The sequence below is a fragment of the Enhydra lutris genome, unplaced genomic scaffold (genome assembly GCF_002288905.1).
Source record: "Enhydra lutris kenyoni isolate GAN:26980312 unplaced genomic scaffold, ASM228890v2 scaffoldscaffold19, whole genome shotgun sequence".
NCBI lineage: Eukaryota > Metazoa > Chordata > Mammalia > Carnivora > Mustelidae > Enhydra > Enhydra lutris.
Window position 1 is genome coordinate 9,065,959 of NW_019154103.1, and position 20,940 is coordinate 9,086,898.

Sequence of the window (20,940 nt, forward strand, 5' to 3'; positions counted from 1 at the left end):
GACTGACTCAGTCTTTATACTGGTGGCATGACAGAAATAAGGCATGCCTTTTTCTGGAGGTAAAAATTTCTTCAGTTTCCACTGTTCTTGTATGCACAATACTGGGCACATAATAAAAAAGTTTGGGTTATGCTGAGTGGTAAAAAACTTGAGGCCACAGTCAGGAGGAAAAAAAGAATCAGATGGTCAATAGAATCAGATGCAGAGACAGCCAAGCGTAAGATGTATCAGAGAGGGACTTTAATATTGCTATGATAAATACAGTGAAGGATCTAGTGGAAAGACAACAATGTTTTATTTAGCTTGGCCTGTTTTTGGTATTCTGTCGTATAAATGATGAGCAATACTTGACTTGCTATTTTTGTTTAATGTTATGGTTCTGTGATTTTTTTCACATTGTTGCCTATAGTTATAAATTGCTTTTTTTAAAACTGGTGTACAGTGTATCATTGTAAGACTATACTATAATTAATTTATCCATTTAGTTGTCAGTATACATTTAGGTTTCTAAGTTTTTAGTACTATAAAGATTGTCATGATGCACATTTTTGTGTAGATCTCCCAGTATACATACTCAAGAATTTCTCTACATACTATACATAGGAGTAGAGTTTTCCTAGACAGTATATTTCCCCCCCACAGTAGTTGTACCAGCAGACAATGAGTCTCCATTTCTTTATATTGTCACCAACACCCAATGTTCTCAAACTTCCTAATTTTTGCCAATTGGTGGGTTTTCTCATTGTGATATTAAGCTGCATTTTCCTAATTTCTCATAAGAGTCGTTTCAAATGCTCACAGGCCATCTGTGTTTTCTCTTTTGTAAGATACTTAATTTTGTCCTTATTAATTCATGGGAATTACCCCTATATTCTACAAGCAGATCCTCCTGTCACTTTTCTATATGTTTAATTATATGTTTAATTATAATTTCCTCACTTCTCTGTATATTCTAAACCCCACAATACATTGCTGTTACTTTTTCTCTAAACATTCAATTGTCTTAACATATAAAAATGAGAAAAAAATGTATTTTATATTCAGCATTCTTGACAGTCCTCATTCCTTTGTGCAGATCCAGATTTTATTTTGATTTCATTTTCCTTCTGTCTGAAGAATTTCCTCTAACATAGTTGATCATTTTAGATCTACTGATAGTGAATTCTCTGGACATTTATTTGTCTGTTAACAGTCTATTTAATTGCTTTTTTGAAATGCTTCTTTACCAGATATAGAATTCTGTGTTGCTGGTTCTTTCTTTCAGGGCTTTATAGGTACAGCTGCACTGTTTACTGGCTTATACACTGTCTGACGAGAAGTCTGCTTATATTCATACCTCTATCTCTAACGGTCTTTTTTTTTTTTTTTTCCCTTTTAGCACTTTAGAGAAGTGTCGCTGCCTTATGGAATTTGTGGTTTCTGTGGATAAATCTGTGATCGTTTACATTGTTTTTCTGCCATATGTCATTTTCTCTAGATTCCTTTAAGGTTTTCTTCTTCTCACCAATTATCAGCATTTGATTATGAAATGCCTTATTTGGGTTTTCCTTTTTTTTTTTTTTTTTTTTGCCTGGAGGTAATTAGATTCTTTGATCTGGGGCAAAGAGTTTTCAACACATTTGAAGAATGTTATCTTTATTGCTTAAAACATTTTTCTGTTCTCTTTTCTCCCGTTCTTCTAGGACTATAATTCTGGGTCCGTTAGACCTGTTGATACTGTCCCACAGCTCAGTGAGATTCAATTTATTAGTTTTGGTTCTCTCTCTCTCTCTCTCTCTCTCCTTCATTTAGGATGATTCCTATTGCTGTCACTTCAAGTTTCCTGAGATTTTCTTCTGCAGTATCTAATCAGCCATTAATTCCACTCATGATTTTTTTTTTAATTTCAAATACTCTAGATTTCATCTCTATGAAGGCTAGTTGAGCATTTTTACATCTTTATCTCTTATCCTCATGTTCATATTTCCTCCACTTTGTTGAATGTGAAGGCATATTGAAAATTGTTGTTTTAAATGGCCTAGCACGTGTGTTAATCCCATCATCTCCATTACAAATGTATTTGTGTCCATAATTAATTTTTCTCCTAGTTATTGATCATATTTTCTTGCTTTACATGACTGGTAACTTTTGATTGGATGACAGATGTTATGAATTTTATATTACTGTCTGCTGGATTTTGTTGTCTTCTTTTAAGGAGTATGTTTCTGGCTTGCAGTTAAGATACTAGAAAATGACTGAGTCCTTTCTAGTCTTGCTTTTAAGCCTTGTTAGGGCATGTCTAAAGCAACAGTTAGTGTACGACTAATTTAGCCCCATGACTAAGGCAATACCCTTCAGAGGATTCTACCCAAGGCCCTGTATACTACAAGATCATTCTACTCTAACTAATAAAAACTAGAAATGTTCCCAGCCTTGTGTGAGCCCTGGTGGTTGTTTAGCTTACTGCTTTGTAGTGGTTCTTTCCCAGGTCTTGATTATTTTCCTTTCGTGGTTGTGTACATTAGTCCTCAGCTCAACACTTAAGGGGGCCCCTCTATAGATTAGAGAGTTTGCTCTCTGTCTCTCTCTCTCTCTCTGTGCATTTCCTTCCTTTGGTACTCTGTCCCATGAATTCTAACTTCCTTGGCTTTCCTAAACTCTGATGTCTCTGTCTGCCCAGCAGGGTGAAACCTGCGCGCTTTATACGTTCCACATTGTTCCATGTTGTGGCTTATGAACTACCTCCGGGCAATAAGCTCCCCACTTTGTTGCCCTTCTCTGAGATAATGGTCCTGCGACTTTTCTTGTCCAAGGTCTAAAAATTATTCTTTCATAACTTTTGTTAGGTTTTCTAGTTGTTTAAGAGAAAGGGATTTCTCTGGTTTCTGTGACTCTGTTATGGGGGAAGCAGAAGTCTATTATTACTGTTTTCCGACGACTGAAACTCCTACATAAAAATTGTAGTGAGTGGGCAGATACTACACACACAGAATGACCAGAGTATCCTTCTTCCCCGGTGCTTGGCCAGAGCCAGAGGGTTGCTCCTGATCAGCCACTCAGAGCCAGGCCCCCACTTGTCTAGTATGTTCTGTGCTCAGACTGCCACAAAGGTGCCACCATTCCCATACCACGCAGCTGCCACCTCTTCCCCATTACCTGACATGATGACCACATCCTCCCTGTGGGTGCCCCAAAGCTACAGCCAACCCTGCAGAACCGAAAAGGTAGACGAATTTGCTTCAGGGTATCAGTAAAGCTGCCCCTAATGATGGAAATGCAGGCTGACTGCAATGGGATGTGTGCAACACACCTAGATCGTGTGTGAGTCTATTACTGCTACAACTGTACATGATCTACTGACCATTTGTTTGACGTCCTTGTGATGCATGATCTAAATAAGCAGGTAAAATCCATTTAAAAAATGAATGACTGTGTAATAAATTTATGCAAAACAGGGGTTCCAGAATCTGGCATCACAGTATATGTCTTTGACAAGCACACCCTGGCAGACAGTAGCACTGAGAGTGAAGCCTCCAGCAGCCTTCCTCATAACCAGTGGGAACAACTCCCCATGGTGAATAACACTGTGCACTCACACATGGTGCCTGCACGCTTTCTGGAAGCTTCACCAAAATGTCCACCTCTGGGGCGCCTGGGTGGCTCAGTGGGTTAAGCCTCTGCTTTCGGCTCAGGTCATGATCCCAGGGTCCTGGGATCGAGTCCCGCGTCAGCCTCTCTGCTCACAGGGAGCCTGCTTTCCCCCTTCTCTCTCTGCCTGCCTCTCTGTCTACTTGCGATCTGTCTGTCAAATAAATAAATAAAAATCTTTAAAAAAAAAAAAAATGTCCACCTCTGCTTTCCTCATACATTTGCTCCATTCCATAGTATTTTGATATTAAAAAATAAAAGGTACTAACTTATCTATGAAAAAAATGTTAAATTAGTAGCAAAGGTTAAAAACTTGTTTATAGTAGTTGGTTGTTGGCAGAGAAGAATTTTATCTGTGCCTCTTGATTTTTAACCCAACACATTTTGTTTTATTTTGTTTTGTTTTTCCAATAAACTAAGTAAAATTGTTTCAGGATTTCTCTGACAATAAAACACTTTGAGGTCAAATTCAAGAACTAGGTTTTTTTCTCTGTAGTATTTTAAATATATAAAATTATAAGCTAGTTTTGGATGTTTTAGACTTCTGTTAAATACAAATTATTTTGTATCAAGTACATTTTCTTTGTGTTCCTTGTTAGATTCTCCGAGGTTTTATTTCATTATCATGGATGTTTCACTTAACTAAATTCACTCACTCAATGATAATTTGCTTTCTAAGAACTGATTAGATAGGCAAGAAGACTTTGAGCCTAATAATAGGTCATTCTTGGAAACAGGAAGCAAAACTGTGCCAAAATTAAACAGTCCCAAACACCAAAGGTTCAAGGTCAGTTTGAAACAGAAACCACAAATTTTGATTGGATCTAAACTTGGCAGTATAAGACTCACATGGATTTTTTTCTAGTATTATATAAAGGAGATATATACACAGTCTAACAAAGGGAGACAGGAAAACCAGTTTAAACTAGCAGAACATTCAGGAAAGGATTAAAAACTCAGATCTGGTGTAGTGAACGGATCTGGAGTCCCTGAGTCTCACAGTCTATCACTAACACAACTGGAGTAAGTAAACAGAAGGATAAATGCTTTTGGAGAAATCATCTACCTTTTCTGAGGTGAATGAATGGCAGATAGCACTATGCCAGGAACACATTTCTCAGAGAGAAAGTCCAAAACGAAGAAGTGAGAGTTCAAAAGATAGAGTTTAAACATGAAAAAATTGCTTTCAGAATTCCCATTTTCTTAATTTGTATGATATGGTTAACTGGGGCAACATCCCCTTACCTGGGTATCAGGAGTCCAGGAAAAACAAAAAGATGTTTGTGAAGTGTTTTCAAGTCAGTAAAAAGACAGTGGAAGTATACATTAAAATAATTTACTTTTAAAATACAGCAATGAAAGAAACTATTATGTAGGTGGAAACTGGTTTTTCATTGTCAGAGAATTTCATGGAATATTGCTATTGAATTTGCTAGCACTTCACTGAGTTTCTTGAAGGGTCTCACAGTTTCAAAAGCTCAGACCATAATATTTGTTAAACTTTTTTTTTTTTTGGTACTGTGAAACGCAATGAAGAAAAGTATAAAACATAAACCCAATGACTGATTATAAGACAAAATATCCTAGAGCTATCATATATAGGTCAAGAAATAGAACAAGGTCAACCCCCAAGTCCTCCCCACAAGTCCTCCCTAAGGCCCATGCCATATCGAGTTGTTCATTAAAATAACCCCACAGTGTTTTTGGGGGGTAAAAACACTGTAAATCGTGTCTTCAAAAATTAATATCCCATGTAAATGGCATATTCCAGACACGTTTGAACAGTCCTAGTAAATTCAAACCAACAACAAGCCAAGATCTATATTTGGTTTGAGTGAAACACTTCAAGACAGGACTTAGAGATAATGAATATAGTCAGCATCCACCAGAAAACTCCACTTTGCCCTAGTGGTGCCTTGCTTTGCTATATTTGCACTGTTGAGATCTGAGACTCATTTACGGGCTTTTCTCTGTGGTCTGAAAAGCTAGTTCCCTGAAGAAGAAAACAGGCACATATAGTAAGATCTACAGGCACAATTTGTGTGGGAGTGAGTTACTCTTGGCCTGATCTGGCCTTCATTTTTTAGGATAAAAGAAGAACTTGTCTTCTTCACACACATTTCACTTTGTGTTTTTGCTTCTATCTTTCTCAGGACCCAAGGCTTCTTCTCAATTGGAAACTGTTTCTGGCAGCATGTATGTGGTAAGTCTTTGCGTAGCTAGAGATTCCTCAGAAGCGGGTTCCAAGACAGTTTCTCTTCAAAAGAGGCCATGTCCCCACTGTCTATGATACCTCCTCTCCTCCCCTGTTAACAATCTTCATACATATGCTTTGAGATGAGCATGGAATTGTGAGATTTTGCGTGTGGGTTTCGTTAAATTCTTGGTGGGAATAATGCCATAGCTGGATGCAATTGTCAGGTGAGTAAACTCAGTCTCTCTCTGTATGGCTTTACCAAGAGAAACAGAAAGAATGAATGGGGCTCTACTTGTGTGTGCTTGCCAGCAGCTTCTGAGCCGCTCGGGTCTTAGAACTATTTCTCTTCCCAGCACAATGCGGATTAGAAGCTTCCTGACTAGGACACGATTGACTTGCCCGCCAGATTCTTGTGTCCTTACTCTGGTATCTGATCAACTGCTGCTCAGCTTCCTTGTCCAGGTGTTTTCCTCACCACCTTGCCTGGCTCTCTGGCCCCCCATGTGATTGCATCCTGCCCATCGTCTGGTCTCTACCGCTTGCCTGCGCTTGCGGTTTGTGAGGCAGTCTGACTCCCAGAGTGGGTCCTGGAGCAAGGGGTTGGCGCACTACATACTGTTACCCTCTGGCACAATGTATCCTATTTCTTTTCTTTTCTTTTTTAAGATTTTATTTATTTAATTTGACAGAGATCACAAGTAGGCAGAGAGGCAGGCAGAGAGAGAGGAGGAAGCAGGCTCCCTGCTGAGCAGAGAGCCCCATGTGGGGCTCCATCCCAGGACCCTGAGATCATGACCTGAGCCGAAGGCAGAGGCTTAACCCACTGAGCCACCCGGGCGCCCCAATGTATCCTATTTCTAACCAAACTGCTGGCTTAGGATACTTAGCCTTTGCCTTTGTGAGAAGTCCCTTGCCAGCTTCTGAACTCGCCTCCTCTCCCAAACACTCAGCCTCGCCTCACTTTTCTGAGGGCTTGTGCCTGCTTTGTCATATGACACATTCTGCTCTGGGCAACAGACAGACAGCAGCACCCGTCCTTGTTTAATGTACTCTGCATCACTGTTGCATCAGGGCATTTGTGTACTGCAAAATAACTGCATCAGTTATTTGTTTCTCCAGTTATACTGTAAGGGCTGATTCAAGACAGGTGCTGCTTCCACAACCCCAGAATCTAGAACTGAGTCTAGAATTTAACAGGCATGTCAGCACATTTATTGATAAAAGCTTTTAACTTGGACCAGGATGACTTAAGTGCTATAAAATCTAATTCTAGTTCTCTCAGTGTCTAATACTAAAATCTTAGGCAGGTGATTTGATATTTTGGGTTCTCGTTGTCCTCATTTGCAAAACAGAGATGATCAGATCACCATTGGTGTGGTGTCTAAGATTGCTTTCAGCTTCAGAGTTCAACTCTTCTTAATGCTCTGAAACTTGATTAGAATCTTCCAGAATGATAGGACTTAATTTTCACCCTAAAAGAGATATCTGGATTGTTCAAAACTGATTTTCAGAGAAAAGCAACATTTAAACAAAATGATCCACGTTTCCCTTTCTCATGCCCATTATAGTGCTTAGCAGATCGGGCCTTCCATTGTAGGATGAATGTTAAGAGATGAATCGCCATCTAGTGGACACATCCCTAGGCAGTGGCCTCCCCTCCAGAACAAGAGGGAGCTTTGTTCTCTGGAGCCCATGGGTCCTACCCATAGTTTCTCCTTCCTCCACCTGACACACATCTCAACCTTGCCCTTGCTTCTGACTAAAAAAAAAAAAAAAAAAAAAAAAAGAACCAAAACAACAACAAAAACACAGAAATATTCATATTGGCAAGAGAAGACATATTTATTTTGCCAATATTTGATTTCATTTTTACCTATTTGTGTTTTCCATTCATAGTGTAGTAGACATTTTAAGAAAAAAAGATAAGGTCCAGCAAACTCAGACTGGGTTTTTTTAGTCTCTTATCAATCTGGTTTGAAAACAATCCTTGAGCATTCAGAGACACCCTGGCTAGACAGACAGAAAAGGGATAGTAGAGTTCACATGTCTCCCCGGCAGAACTGTCTAGAGAGCCCAGCCTTTCATCCAGTTCTTGACCAAATGTTCAGAGTTTTACAATTTTCCTTGTTTAAAGGAAAACCATTTAGAGGCTAATCTAAGGCTTTGGATTAGTAGTTATTTCAACGTGAAGTGCAATCTTCCGCTGGATAATGTCTTCACTGAGCTTAAGGACACCTAAGTGACCTCTACTGAAAATGAACAAAAGGACATGATTATACTAGGTTTTCTTTCTCCACCTTAGAAAAAATGTCCATAAATTCTGTCACTAGAGGTTCAAAGAGGCTTAGGAGAAGGTATTCTTGGTTAATTAATGAAATATCGAGAGGATTGCTACGAATCTTCAGCCCAGCTTCTGATGCCTCTAGGTATTTTATTATTTTAGTGCAAGTCCTTCTTCATTTAATCAGCACTATGATTCCTTCCAGCAACCCCAGATTGGCCAGGCCAGCTCTTCAAACAGCAGCACTGAGGCTCAATATTTCTCCAGCCTCCTCCACAAGCATTTATTTTTCCTTGTTCATTAGTATTTCTCTGCTACTAAGTGCCCGCTAGCCAGCTCATGACAATCTGATATTTTAATTTCTGTTTCCTACCCCACCAACCCAGTGCAAAATTTCTTCACTTCTCTATAGACTTTTGTTTAATTTCTCTTTCTCTGATATCTCTTACTGTGTCTCAAAAAACTTTTGAAATGCTCTGAACCTAAAAATAACTCTTCTATTAATCCAAATACCTATTCAAATAAGTTCTCTCTGACCCTTCCTCCTTCCTTAAGGAAATAAGGAAGTTCTCTCTGACAAATAAGCTCTCTGACCCTTCCCTCCCTCCCTCCTTCCTTCCTTCCTTCCTTCTTTCCTTCCAAGAAAGTAGTTCAGAGCAATTCCAACTAAGGTATTAATACACTGTCTCTGAGTTCTATAGACATATTTCCCAGTGGCAATTCTCTAGAGCCTCAGTCCTGACTAAATCACTCAAAGGATTCCATCAAGATTTCTAAGCCATATTCTTGTATCACTGCTCTTGAACAGACTTTATAGGTTTTCTCTTCTTACCTATAACTCCTGGAAGCTGCTTTGTACATCATTCCAAACAGCCAAAAACCAGAACTCAGTCAAGGGGGAAAAATGAAGAAATTATATGCCTAGAGCTAATCTTGGTCATGCTTCCCTCTACCCCTGAAGGAAAATACACTGTCAGACAAAAGCTGCCCTTGTTCCTCCTGTACATTCATACCCTTAGCAAAATCTCTACAGAAACTGTAGACAAAGTAATATGAAAGGAATGTGCTCATCAATAAGCATGCAATAAATATCTATCTATACACATTAGACTGTCTTCAGTGTTGAGTAGAAAACAGAAATAAATATAAAGCACAGTTCTTGGATTCTCAGAGCTTACATTGTTTGTTTGGCAAAACTTCCATTTAAATATTTACGGAAAACAGATAAGCAGGCATGCCCATAAATCACATCTAATTTTCGTATAGAAATAATGGCAGAATGAAACCTTGTGTTGTTGACCAAGAACTTGATGCTAAACCCTTTATAGCATTAATCATGAGCATCACATTGAATTAAGTAGAAATAGTACTTCTGAAAGAGGTATCAGGAGCTCAAACAGTGAAACATAGTGTAGTCGGTCAAAATGGTGGTAAAAACAAAAATATATGTCTATATCTTAACCCCTGGAACCTGTGAATATGACCTTATTTAGAAAAAAGGGTCTTTTGCACATGTAATTAAGTTAAGGATTTTGAAATGAGATTATTCTGGTTTATCCTGGTAATCCTATGACAAGTATCCTTATAAGAGACAGAAGAGGAGTCACAGACACAAAGGAAAAGGTCATATGAAGACAGAAGCAGGTATTTTAATTTTGCAGCCACAAATCAAGGAACCCCTCGAACCATAACAAGTTAGGAAAAGGCAAGGAATGTTCTCCCCTAGAGCTTTTAGAGGAGAGTGGCCCTGCCAACACCTTGACTTCTAGGTGTGACTTCTAGTCTATAACTGTGAGAAAATAAATTTCTGTTGTTTTAAACCACTAAGTTTTACTAATTTGTTATGGCAGTCACAGGATACTAATACTTGTGGTAATAAATCACGTAAAACCTTTTTTGATGGTCTCTTTTTCCTTACCATAATTTCCTGCCTTTCCTTTACGAATCAGAATTTAAATGAATCAGAAATGAAACCAGTAATGAATCAGAAATTAAAGGTAGAGGGTTCTACAGGGAGTGGGATAGCAGCTCTGAAGAGATATCCCAGCTTCTACAGGGAGTGGGATAGCAGCTCTGAAGAGCTATCCCAGGATGAAAATAAGAGTTAGAGAAGCTTACCCATGTGTATCTGTTTGGCAGTCACTTTTTCATGTATTCGAAGTTCTGGGTAACAAAGGAATTAAGGAATTAGCTTTTTTTTTTTTTTTTTGTAACCTGTTATTTTCCTTCAACAAATATCACACACATTTTCTCATGCTAATAAACCCAAATCTAAAATTACATTCATTGTTGGTAGTGTATGGAATTAGCTTTGGTTCATCTGTTACCTCCAAACCAAAGTCTGTCTGGCTTCTTGAAGCAAACCCAATTAAAAACTTGTGTGTTTTTCTGTGAAACACAGTTGAAGAAACAAAATCATAAAACTTTGGCATATCCAAACCAACCCTTTTGCACCTTGATCTGTTAACAGTGTTATTTCATCATTTGGGAATCCTTAAAGCTCTGTTTGGATTTTGACCAAATCGTTGTCGAAATTTGATCCTGAATATGCATAATTAAGAATGTATCTGAGACATACGACTGACTTTACCAGATAGCAATTGTTTGTAATTACTAGTCATCTTGGAGGAAAACTGAGATATAACTTTAAATTAATGAGATTGATTCCTAAACAATGCCGGGTATATAGCCGGCACTCCATAAATATTTGTTCAGTGAATGAATTTATTCAGCTAAAAAAGAGTTCAACTTTAAGTAGCCCTCTAATTATTAGTAGTTAAAATAAACCCTTTCAAACTGATGGTATCTATAGGAAGCCAGAGACAACCACCAAATGAAGCCCATCGGATTTCTTTATGTAGAACAAACAGCTGCAGGTCCCTCAAGAGGCTACAAGAGCGATGTTACCTGGGGTCGCATAAGAGAGAGAGTTGGGTCTGGAGAGTCGGGGGTACACTGGAGGGCACACACTCTGTCTTAAGGGAGCAGCCACTACTCAGCTGGAGCAAACTGTCACCATGCAGAAATTGGAGCCTAATTTGCCATTCATCTCATATTTTCAAGAGAAGCCCGAAATATACATGAGAACACTTGCCATTTTAAAAGTTGGCAATGAATTCGCTCTTTTCAAACACGCTCTGTGGTGGCCAAACAAAACACATCTGTTAGCCAGATAGGCCTAGAGTCCGCCAGGCTGGGTCTCTACTTCTTAGTATCTTTTCCTTTCTTTACTTACCTTGGACTTCTATTTCCTTTTTCTTTCTTTCTCTCCTTTCAGCCTCCAGAATCACTGATGTTGAGAAACTAGGTGTCTGGGATAAAAGTTGTGCAGGGCAGGAAGACTGGAGAACTGGATGTGTTCTCAATGTCAGAACAAGGTTTAGTTTGATCAAGTCAGAAAACGACAGGGAGGCAAGTAAATGGGTTTTGGATATCATAAATGCTTGGTTTAGTCCATAATCTAACAACTATCTAATCATTGAAACGTTACTTAACGTCTTTGGTTCTTACTTGCACCATCCACAAAATGGGAGTGATTGCACTAATATTCATTGCGCCATTATTGTGAGACATAATAGTTTTAAATGAACCTTATCGATATATAGGGCCATAAAGCTATTAATCATACAATAATTATTAATAACAAGAGGCTTATTGGTTTGCTGCATGCTTTTTTTCATATGATAGTTATAATTTACGGAGCACCAGCAATGTAAATAGCCAGAAGTCATATAGTCGTAAATCGAACATGCTGTATTGAGTTCTACAAGATAGTGTATAAATTATATGGTAAAGACTAAAAGTGCTATACCATTTCAGAGGAGAAGGTTGGTGACAACTAGAGTGAAAGCGTGCTAGAAGTAGTGAGACTTACACCAGACTTTAAATGCTACAAAGGATAGTGATAGTGTTACTGGCTTGTTTCAGGCCTCAAAACAGATTTTACTTCGGAATTACATTTTTATGTATGTGGCCTGTGGGAAGCACCAAACCGATTTAGTTGGTTTCCCAAACTTCATTCATTCATTCATTCATTCGTTCTTTCACCTGTTGCTGGTTGACATCTCTGTACTAGGTACTTTGGTAGGTGCTAGAGAACACTGTCTTTGCCCTCAGGTTGCTCACCATCAAGATGTTAAGTTCAGGGGAAATTCTAGGTTAGTTGGGATAAACGTTCTTGGGTGGGACTCTTGTATGTGGGTGTGTGTGTATCTATGTGTGTTGAGCTGAAGGATTTTCAGATCTTTTGTTATCCTTGAGTCTGGAGATACAGAGAGAATAGTGTATGGAGAGTTCCTTTTACAGATTAGCAGTTGGGACTTATTGTTTAAATTTAGAGATGCTGCACCTGAGAAGAACAAAACTGGAGGACTCAGACTTCCTGGTTTCAAAGCTTGCCACAAAGCTCCAGTAATCAGAATGGAGTGGTACTGACATAAGGACATTTCACTCTGTGAGGTACATGAAATAATCAAAACCATAGAGACAGAAGGAAAATGGTGGTTGCCAGGGGCTGGGAGGACATGACGGGCATGAGCACTTCATGTTTAAAGGGCATTGAATTTCAATTTTGCAACATGAAAACAGCTCTAGAGATGAGTGGTGCTGATGGTCGCACAACCATCTTGAGTGTACTAAATATCACTGAGCTCTACACTTAAAAATAGTTATTCAAAAGAGTATGCTTTATGTTATGTGATTTTGTCACACTCCAAAAGCTGGAGAAAAAAATAAAAATGATTTTCCAATAATTATGGTAAAACATTGACTTTGTCATCTTTTAAAGACGTCAGCCTACACCACTTAAGCTTTCTGGTTTTTTTCCACACTTTACTCTTCACTGTTGTTTTCTGTTTTGCCTCATTTCAGGGCCTCCGGCACCAAAAAGGTTAATGTTTAAAGCTCTTAAAAAGTGGGTGCATTTATTCACAGGTCTTTTACATGTAGTGAGGGTATTTCACTTCCCTAGTCCCATCCCGTCTGTACCTGCATTGGAGGGATTTATTACAAATATACACCTTGTAGTCAGGACCTCCTCTTTGCCTCGGGACACTCACCACCTGTGAGAGGCTCCCCCAGAGATTGCTCAGCCTCCTGGGAACCACTTCTCTTCTCCTGAAGGTTTGTCACTTTCCACCCCCACCACCTCACTGTGTACAAGTCCTTGGTTTCACCTAGAGTCTAGAATTTTTTCATCTAGTTTTCTCATCTAAATTGGCTTTCATTTGGAATAAAGCAAAGATGGAAGGATAACATGAGGGGCCTAAACTGTGTACGAACTAGAACACTCACATCCAGAAGCCCATCACCTCTTCTCTCTGTAACCTCCCATAAAAGTTTAGCCCGTGGCTCAGGTCACTGTGTCTCAGGGGCTGTCCTTCCTCTTGGGATGTTGGAGAGCTGCATTTAGCTCATTCCTACTCCCCCAAACCAGGAAACATTATTTTAACAGATGAAGCATACTGTTGACACCAGAAAAGATGCAAAGCATAATATGGTATGTGTTCATCAGCTCCCAGAACACCTAAGGCAAGTAGGTTCTTTACAAACCCTATTTAGTGAGAGTCGCTTGACAATCCACAGGAGAGGTAAAATAGGATAAGTGAAAAATTCCTTAGAAGTATCTCTTGCAGTTCAGCTGATGTATAATTGTGTTTCTGAACTAACCCATAACCATCCTCACTTATTAAGCTCTTACGACTGGATGCAGGGCTATGAAACTCCACACTGAACTGTCCTCTCTGATCTGAATTTGTAAATAGTATGAAATCAACTAACTGGCCAGTTATATATATCCAAGATATAATCAACCAACTGGCCAGGATATATCCATTTTGCTTCTCTTCTTCCCAGATAAATAGGTGAGAAATTGCATTTTCTTATGTTCAATGTACTTCATGATGAAGATCCAACATCCAAATGTAATACAATATAAATAATAGACTAATTATTTGATGTCCATTGTAAACTGAAAGATTATAAAACGTGAGATATGACTATAGTTTCATTTAATGATCACATCTTTCTTGGTTTACTTGGTAAATCATACTGTTCACATCATAAGAATGAAGGCATGCAAGAGTGACACTTGTGATCAAGGTAAAATAAAAGGGCCTAGATCTGTTCCCTTCCCAGAAATAGCTGGAAAATTGGACAAAATGTATTACACAGTGGCTTTCAAGTAACTGGAAGTCAGGCAAGAAAATATAAGCAATATCGACAGGAAATGAACATGGCAAGCCCCACCATTGTCCTACTTTACTGGCAAGAGAGCTTCCAGGCCATGGTGTCATGTGTCTAAGCCATGGAGGAACTGAAACTTATAGGCACTGCTGGTGGTCATATAAAGGGCTCAGTGACTTTGGACAACAAGTTAGCAGTTTCTTTAAAAAGTTAAACAGACACATACTGTGAAATCCAGCCATTCCAGTCCTAGTTATTTACACAATAGAACAAAAGCGTATGTCCTTAGATTTGTGTGTGACTCTTCATAACATCTTTATTTGTAATGGCTAAAAAACTGGAAACAAACCAAATGTCCATCAAGAGATGAATGAATAAACCCCACATGGGTAAAATACATACAATAGTATACTACCCAACAATAAAGAGGAATAATCTATAGTCTGTTGATACTTACAAGAGCATGAGTAAATCTAAAAGAAAGAAGCAGACTACATAGGATACATACTTTTTCCACTTACATAAAATCCTAGAAAACATATATTAATCTTTAGTGACAGAAAGAACATCAACAGTGGGCTAGGAGTGAGGGCAGAGGTAGAGGAAGGGCAGGATTGCAGAGTGGACCCAATGAATATTTTGGAGATGATAAATATGTTCATTGTTTTACTGTGGTGATGGTGTTACAGGTGTACAGATGTCAAAATTGTCAAAAATATTGTACACTTTTAATACATGAAGTTTATTGTATGCCATTGAAAAGTATGTTTCAAATGTTTAAAATTGTGGTAAAAGATACAGAACAGAAAATTTACCATTTTGATCATTTTTTAACTGTACCGTTCAGTGACATTAAATACATTCACGTTGTCTGGTGCCACCATCACCGAACTATTTTCATCTTGCAGCCCTGAACACATTAATATGTTTGTCACTCATATCTCAGTAAAGCTGTTGGAGGAGAGGGAGGGGAGGTGGAGCAGAAGGAGAAGCCCCCACAAAGTGAGAATTTTTTTCCAGCTTTTTAAAAAGAGAATAGATTATAAGACACTAGCCTTATTATTTGTCATTTATAAAAGCCGATCCCATGATGCTGGGCTTTGGGCAAAACCTCCTGTGTACATTACATCCTTCAATCTTCACAAGAACCCTATGAGGTGTAAATCGTGTTACAATCCTGGTTTCACAGATGAGTAGACTGAGGAAGTGTGTGTGTGTGTGTGTGTGTGTGTGTGCGTGTGTGTGCAGAAAGCGCAGAATGAAGTTACTCTTCCAAGTTTATTTGACTAGTAAAATGGTGAAGCCACTTTTTTTTTAAATTTTTTTTAAAGATTTTATTTATTTATTTATTTGACAGATCACAAGTAGGCAGAGAGGCAGGCAGAGAGAGAGAGGAGGAGGAGACAGGCTCCCTGCTGAGCAGAGAGCCCAATGCGGGACTCGATCCCAGGACCCTGAGATCATGACCTGAGCCGAAGGCAGAGGGTTTAACCCACTGAGCCTCCCAGGCGCCCTGAAGCCACTTTTTAAGCACCGGCAGCCTCTTACCATGTCAACTCTTATATGTCCATGAATAATTTTTCAGTGACAACAAAATAGGTGCACTGATCATTTTACTTCATTTGGAACACTGGGAAGGAAACAAAAGTTTCCTGAAATATCTCAAATCTGAAATTCCTCAAAAATCTGAAATGGAAACCAGATGTGTTCTTTCTCATCATTCATTTTTCACCCAATAATTTTTTAGGATACCTAGGTGTTAAGCACAGCTCCAAAAATTTGGGATACAAGTACAAACAAAACAAAACATGGCCCTTGCTTTCAAAGTCTCATATAATCCATGAATTCTAACAGTACTGTGATACATGTAATAATGAAAGGGTGTGCAGTTTACAGTAGCGATTCTAAGAGGCAGCAGGAGCTGGGGTGGAGTATAATAAGCAGGCGAGTCGCCTGAGAAATACTTTTACTACTATACCTTTAGTCCAGGTCTTGAAATTCTGGTCAGGTTTTTCTAGATAAACAAAGGTGGGAGACAGGGAAAGAAGTTTGTAAGTTGTAGAAATGCTGTATATGAAGGCAAGAGGGGGTTATAAAAGAGCAGATGTTTTCAAAGGTAGAAGCCACAGGGAAATGAGTTCTTTAACTTAATTTGTTATAAGGAAAATCATCAGTATTTTAGTTGGAAATTTCTGGAATGTGTGTAGTGTTCATTAGGAGTTCATTAGGCTACTGTAATTTCCAGAAATAATTAAAACTGAAACATGTTGTGCTTTGTGGCCAAGAGGTAACAAAAATAGATGAACTTGAGGAGGTTTGCTGTGATATACACTTCGGGTCACAACGTGTGACCTAGGATTGCTAAGTACATGGTATCTCTAAGTGGTATATCAGTAAGATGAAAATACTTTGAGTCTGGACTAAACTTTTCCTGGCAAGCTAAACTCTACATGGAAATAAGACTGCCTCAAAGCTATTTTAACAAATGAAATGATGTTTATTAAACATTTTTTTACAAACTTTGCACTTTCATGCAAATGTCATAAAACTTTTTCTAAATCTCGATTTCTCTTTAAGAAAATGGAGCACTTGAAATGCTGAAACATTTAATGCTCATTTTCCCCTTACAGAGTCCAATTCTTATGAAATCACTGTTTTACTTTTGTTGGAAAATTTTAAGTCTATAATTTTTAGTACCTATAAACAGATTTCTTAGTTATGTTCTTAAAAGATTCCTGTTTTTATTTTTATAGATTATTGACCCAACTTTTAAACATTACATTAACTTTGGAGAGACCCCCAAAGACAGTTGTTTTTTTTTTAAGGCCAAAATTTCCTAAAGATTTTGAGGTTTTAGTTTGTGTTTATTATGACTACCTCAGAGACTGATAGGAGTCTGAGAGCATGGGTAACATATTACAAAAAGTCCTACTGAACTTATTTCAAGAACATTTCTATCTGTGAGGGCTAATATCCAAGGCTGATGCTATCATGTTGTTACTTTGAAGCATGGTAGGGAAAAAAAAAAAAAAAGGTAAAAGGAAGCATTTAATTGAATGAAAGCAATGAAACAAAACACCAATTGATTTTTCTGTGTTCTTGCGTAAAACGGAAAAAGGTCGAAGACAAATTATCAAAATAAAAATAATGTCCCCAGAACTGAGTTTATCAGAATGACCAGGATGGTAAGGATTTACAGAGCACGTAACTACGTCACTACAAATGTGATAACTAGTTTTGCCACACACTTCCCCCTCCTCCTTTTATTTTTTTTAATTTTTTTTTAAGGAGGGTGGTAGCAGGGCAGTCCTTGTTCTGTTCAGCTTCAGTTTAGCAAAGAAGAAGAAAAGAGTAATAATATTTACTATCTTGGGGCACCTGGATGGCTCAGTCGTTAAGCATCTGCCTTCAGCTCAGGTTATGATCCCAGTGTTCTGGCATCAAGTCCCGCTTTGGGCTCCCTGCTCGGCGGGAAGCTTGCTTCTCCCTCTCCCACTCCCCCCTGCTTGTGTTCCCTCTCGATGTGTGTCTCTCCGCCAAATAAAATCTTTAAATAATACTATCTAAACAGTAACAACTCCCTGGCAAGTTACAGTATTCTTTGGAAATTCAGTTGCAGCCTGACACAGGAATATATGACCATGTAGAGACTGGACTGTATGTGATACATGGAAGTAGCAGTCATGGGATCAGACAGATTTTGGCTGGTTGAGGTAGTGGCCTTCCCCTCTAAACTTCACATTTCTCTTCTGTAGAACCAGAATAATACCCACTTTTCAAGAGTATCATGAAGATATGCTTGGCCTACATTAGGTGCTCAGCGATTGGTGGCTATTACAACTATTATTTTTACTCTTGTCATTATTATTTTTATTATTATCATAATTGTATTTGGAGAATGAATAAGAGAAATTTAGAGTTCATCTGAGATTATAGTATCTTTTGGACGAACAGTACCCTGGAAACAAAATATTTTGGTTTCCATAACAGGGAGATAGTATGATGATTAGATTTGTCACCAAAATAGAAGTAAGAAATCAGTGCCAGCCATGTGCATTTACTTTAACCAACGACAACATTCTTTTTAAAACCTAATGGTGGTTGTCCCATTCAATTTAAAAACTACTGTTGGCCGGGTGCCTGGGTGGTTCAGTCAGTGAAGTGTCGGACTCTTGGTTTTGGCTCAGGTCATGGACTTGGGGTGTGAGATTGAGCCTCTCATAGTCTGCTTGAGATTCTCTCTCTTTCCTTCTGCCTCTGCCCTTCCCCCCTTAATCCCTCCCCCGCCTTTCTAAATAAATAAAATATTTTTTTCCTTTTTTTAAGAATTTATTTATTTATTTGACAGAGAGAGATCACAAGCAGGCAGAGAGGCAGGCAGAGGGGGAGGGGGAAGCAGGCCCCCCGCTGAGCAGAGAGCCTGCCGTGCGGGGCTCGATCCCCAGACCCTGAGACCATGACAAATAAAATCTTTGAAAAAAAATTTTTTAATAAAAAAATGAAATGATAATTACTGTTGGCTGCAAACGTCTTGAATGTAACTTTACCCAGCATTTTAGGTTAAAATTGTTCTAAAATCATTGTTTCAACATACCTAACAGTATTGCCCCATGCCAGCCACCAGCAGCCAGGTGAACCCAGCATGGCCAGGGGCCTTCACCTCAGGCCACAAGTCCTCCTGCTTTCCTTCTGGCTCTCTGGAAGAACTGGAGACCATCTCTCAGACTTGCCAACACAAAGCTAATTTTCAAGCAATACAAGAGTAGTTGAAAGCACTCATTACAACTTGGGATATAGTAGATATAATAATGTTTTGTTTATAGTAATACGGCACTAGGTATGGGTAGGACAACTTCTGCTTGAGCAAAGATGGCTTGCTTTTAAGACTATTCCATTTCCTGTGGAAATGGACGAACAGGGGAAAGAAGTGACTTTTCAAGAAAGCAGAAAACTTTTGTGAATATTAAACTGTAAATCGCAGGGTGTCTGTAGGAAAGTATCTCTTAGGACTCTGGAGGCAAAATTCAGTTTTGCAATTGCTAGTATTAGGCATGTATGTTTTAGAACAGCTGGCAGATAATTGCAGGACCTTTTTACGAGTCATTCAAATATAAAATGTTGACACTTTTTCAGAAAGCTACAGAGCTGATATGATATATCCTACTGATAAAATGATACTTTGCAGTTGTTTTCTTATTACAAATTAATTATTTCAATCATCACTTAACTATGTCTCCCAATTAAAGTGCAGCTTTAAGTGCAGAAAATCAAATTGGACCCTTCAAATAAATGAATCCCCAGATATCAAATGTTTAAAGTAAACTAAATTTGAATCCTTTATCTAATCTTTCTTTCATTAAAGAAGTCTCTAGTCATTTATGTCAAAACTGGACCTCCCAAATGGAGTTACTGTGTACCTATTTCCATCCTTAAACCACACATTTGATTCAGAAATCAAGTAATTACATGTACAAAGGGATCTTGGGAAGCGCAATCACTTCACTGGCACATGTAAGTAAAATATGGATGCTCAATTTCCATCTTAATGCATGCAAATGATAGACCCACACATACAGGCATTATAACTGGCCCCATGCACAGCCTGTCACGTTCACTACTGAATTTAAAGACATATCCTGTTCCTCCGAGCATGTTGAACAACATTCAGCAGGAGAATTGTCTCCAACTCTATTTTTGTTTAAAATTCTTACTTTCATTTCTAAAATAAGAAATATTGAATTCTGATGCTTATCATATTTTTATCTTTTGCCTAAGAATGTTGACATATTACTGTATTTCATTTTATAGTGGAACTAGCATATTATCCTTTTAGGTTCTATAATCCTTGCAGAGCTTTGGGTCTAGGATTTACTAAAGGTATGGCCTAACCTCCATGAGACTTTCTTTCCTTATCTGAGCAATGGGACTGTATTCATGGCTGCCATGTACAGAACAGAGGCTGTACACTGTGTGGTGGGAAAGATGCTTGCACAGCTATACACAGTAGCTCACCTCTGTCCATTACAATATAGGTTTAATCTTTCTAACAGAGGCTCAAAATTAGAGTGACTTGGTGAGCTGCAAGTTTATTTCTTTCTCATGGAACAATCTGATTAATTAATGTAAGCTCCGTCAACACTGGTATGGCAAATTCACAGGCCAAGGACCCAGGCTCCTTCTCTCTTGCCCTTTTGCCATCCCTAGGCTGTTGTCTTTGTACACATGATCCAAGAAATTGAACGGGGACATCAACATTTTAGGCAGCAGAATGAAGGAAGTGAGGAAGAGGGACCGTGTTGCCTTCCTTGAATGACATGTCATAGAAGTTGCTCACGTCATTTCCTCTCCCGTCCTATTAGCCAAAATTCAGTCATATGGTCCTTCCTGGCTGCAAGAGAAGCTGGGAAATGTTGCCATTTTCCCGGGAGTGATGATTCAAGGATACTATGAAAGAGGTGTGACCTGTTGAGCAGACAATTAGTTGGGGGGAATATATTGACTTTATTTACTTATTTTCTGTATTCTTGATGCACTGGCATTTGGAGCCTTCCTCATGGAGAGACTGCCCCTCCTAGAGCTAGCTAATTCCTAGAGATGGTAAACAATTCTCCTGGGAGTATGCCTTCCAGATACAAACCAACCAATCCAGAGT

The 20,940-nt window shown here is 38.6% G+C and overlaps 1 protein-coding gene across 1 annotated transcript in view; it reads left to right on the forward strand.

The window, feature by feature from the left end:
* The window catches only part of LOC111148365 (X-ray repair cross complementing 4), a 337,166-nt gene that overhangs the window by 306,722 nt on the left and 9,504 nt on the right, over positions 1–20,940 (forward strand). Inside the window, exon 8 of the mRNA XM_022504862.1 lies at positions 5,781–5,830. Coding sequence (XP_022360570.1) covers positions 5,781–5,830 — 50 coding nt within the window. The remainder of the gene's footprint in view (positions 1–5,780; positions 5,831–20,940) is intronic.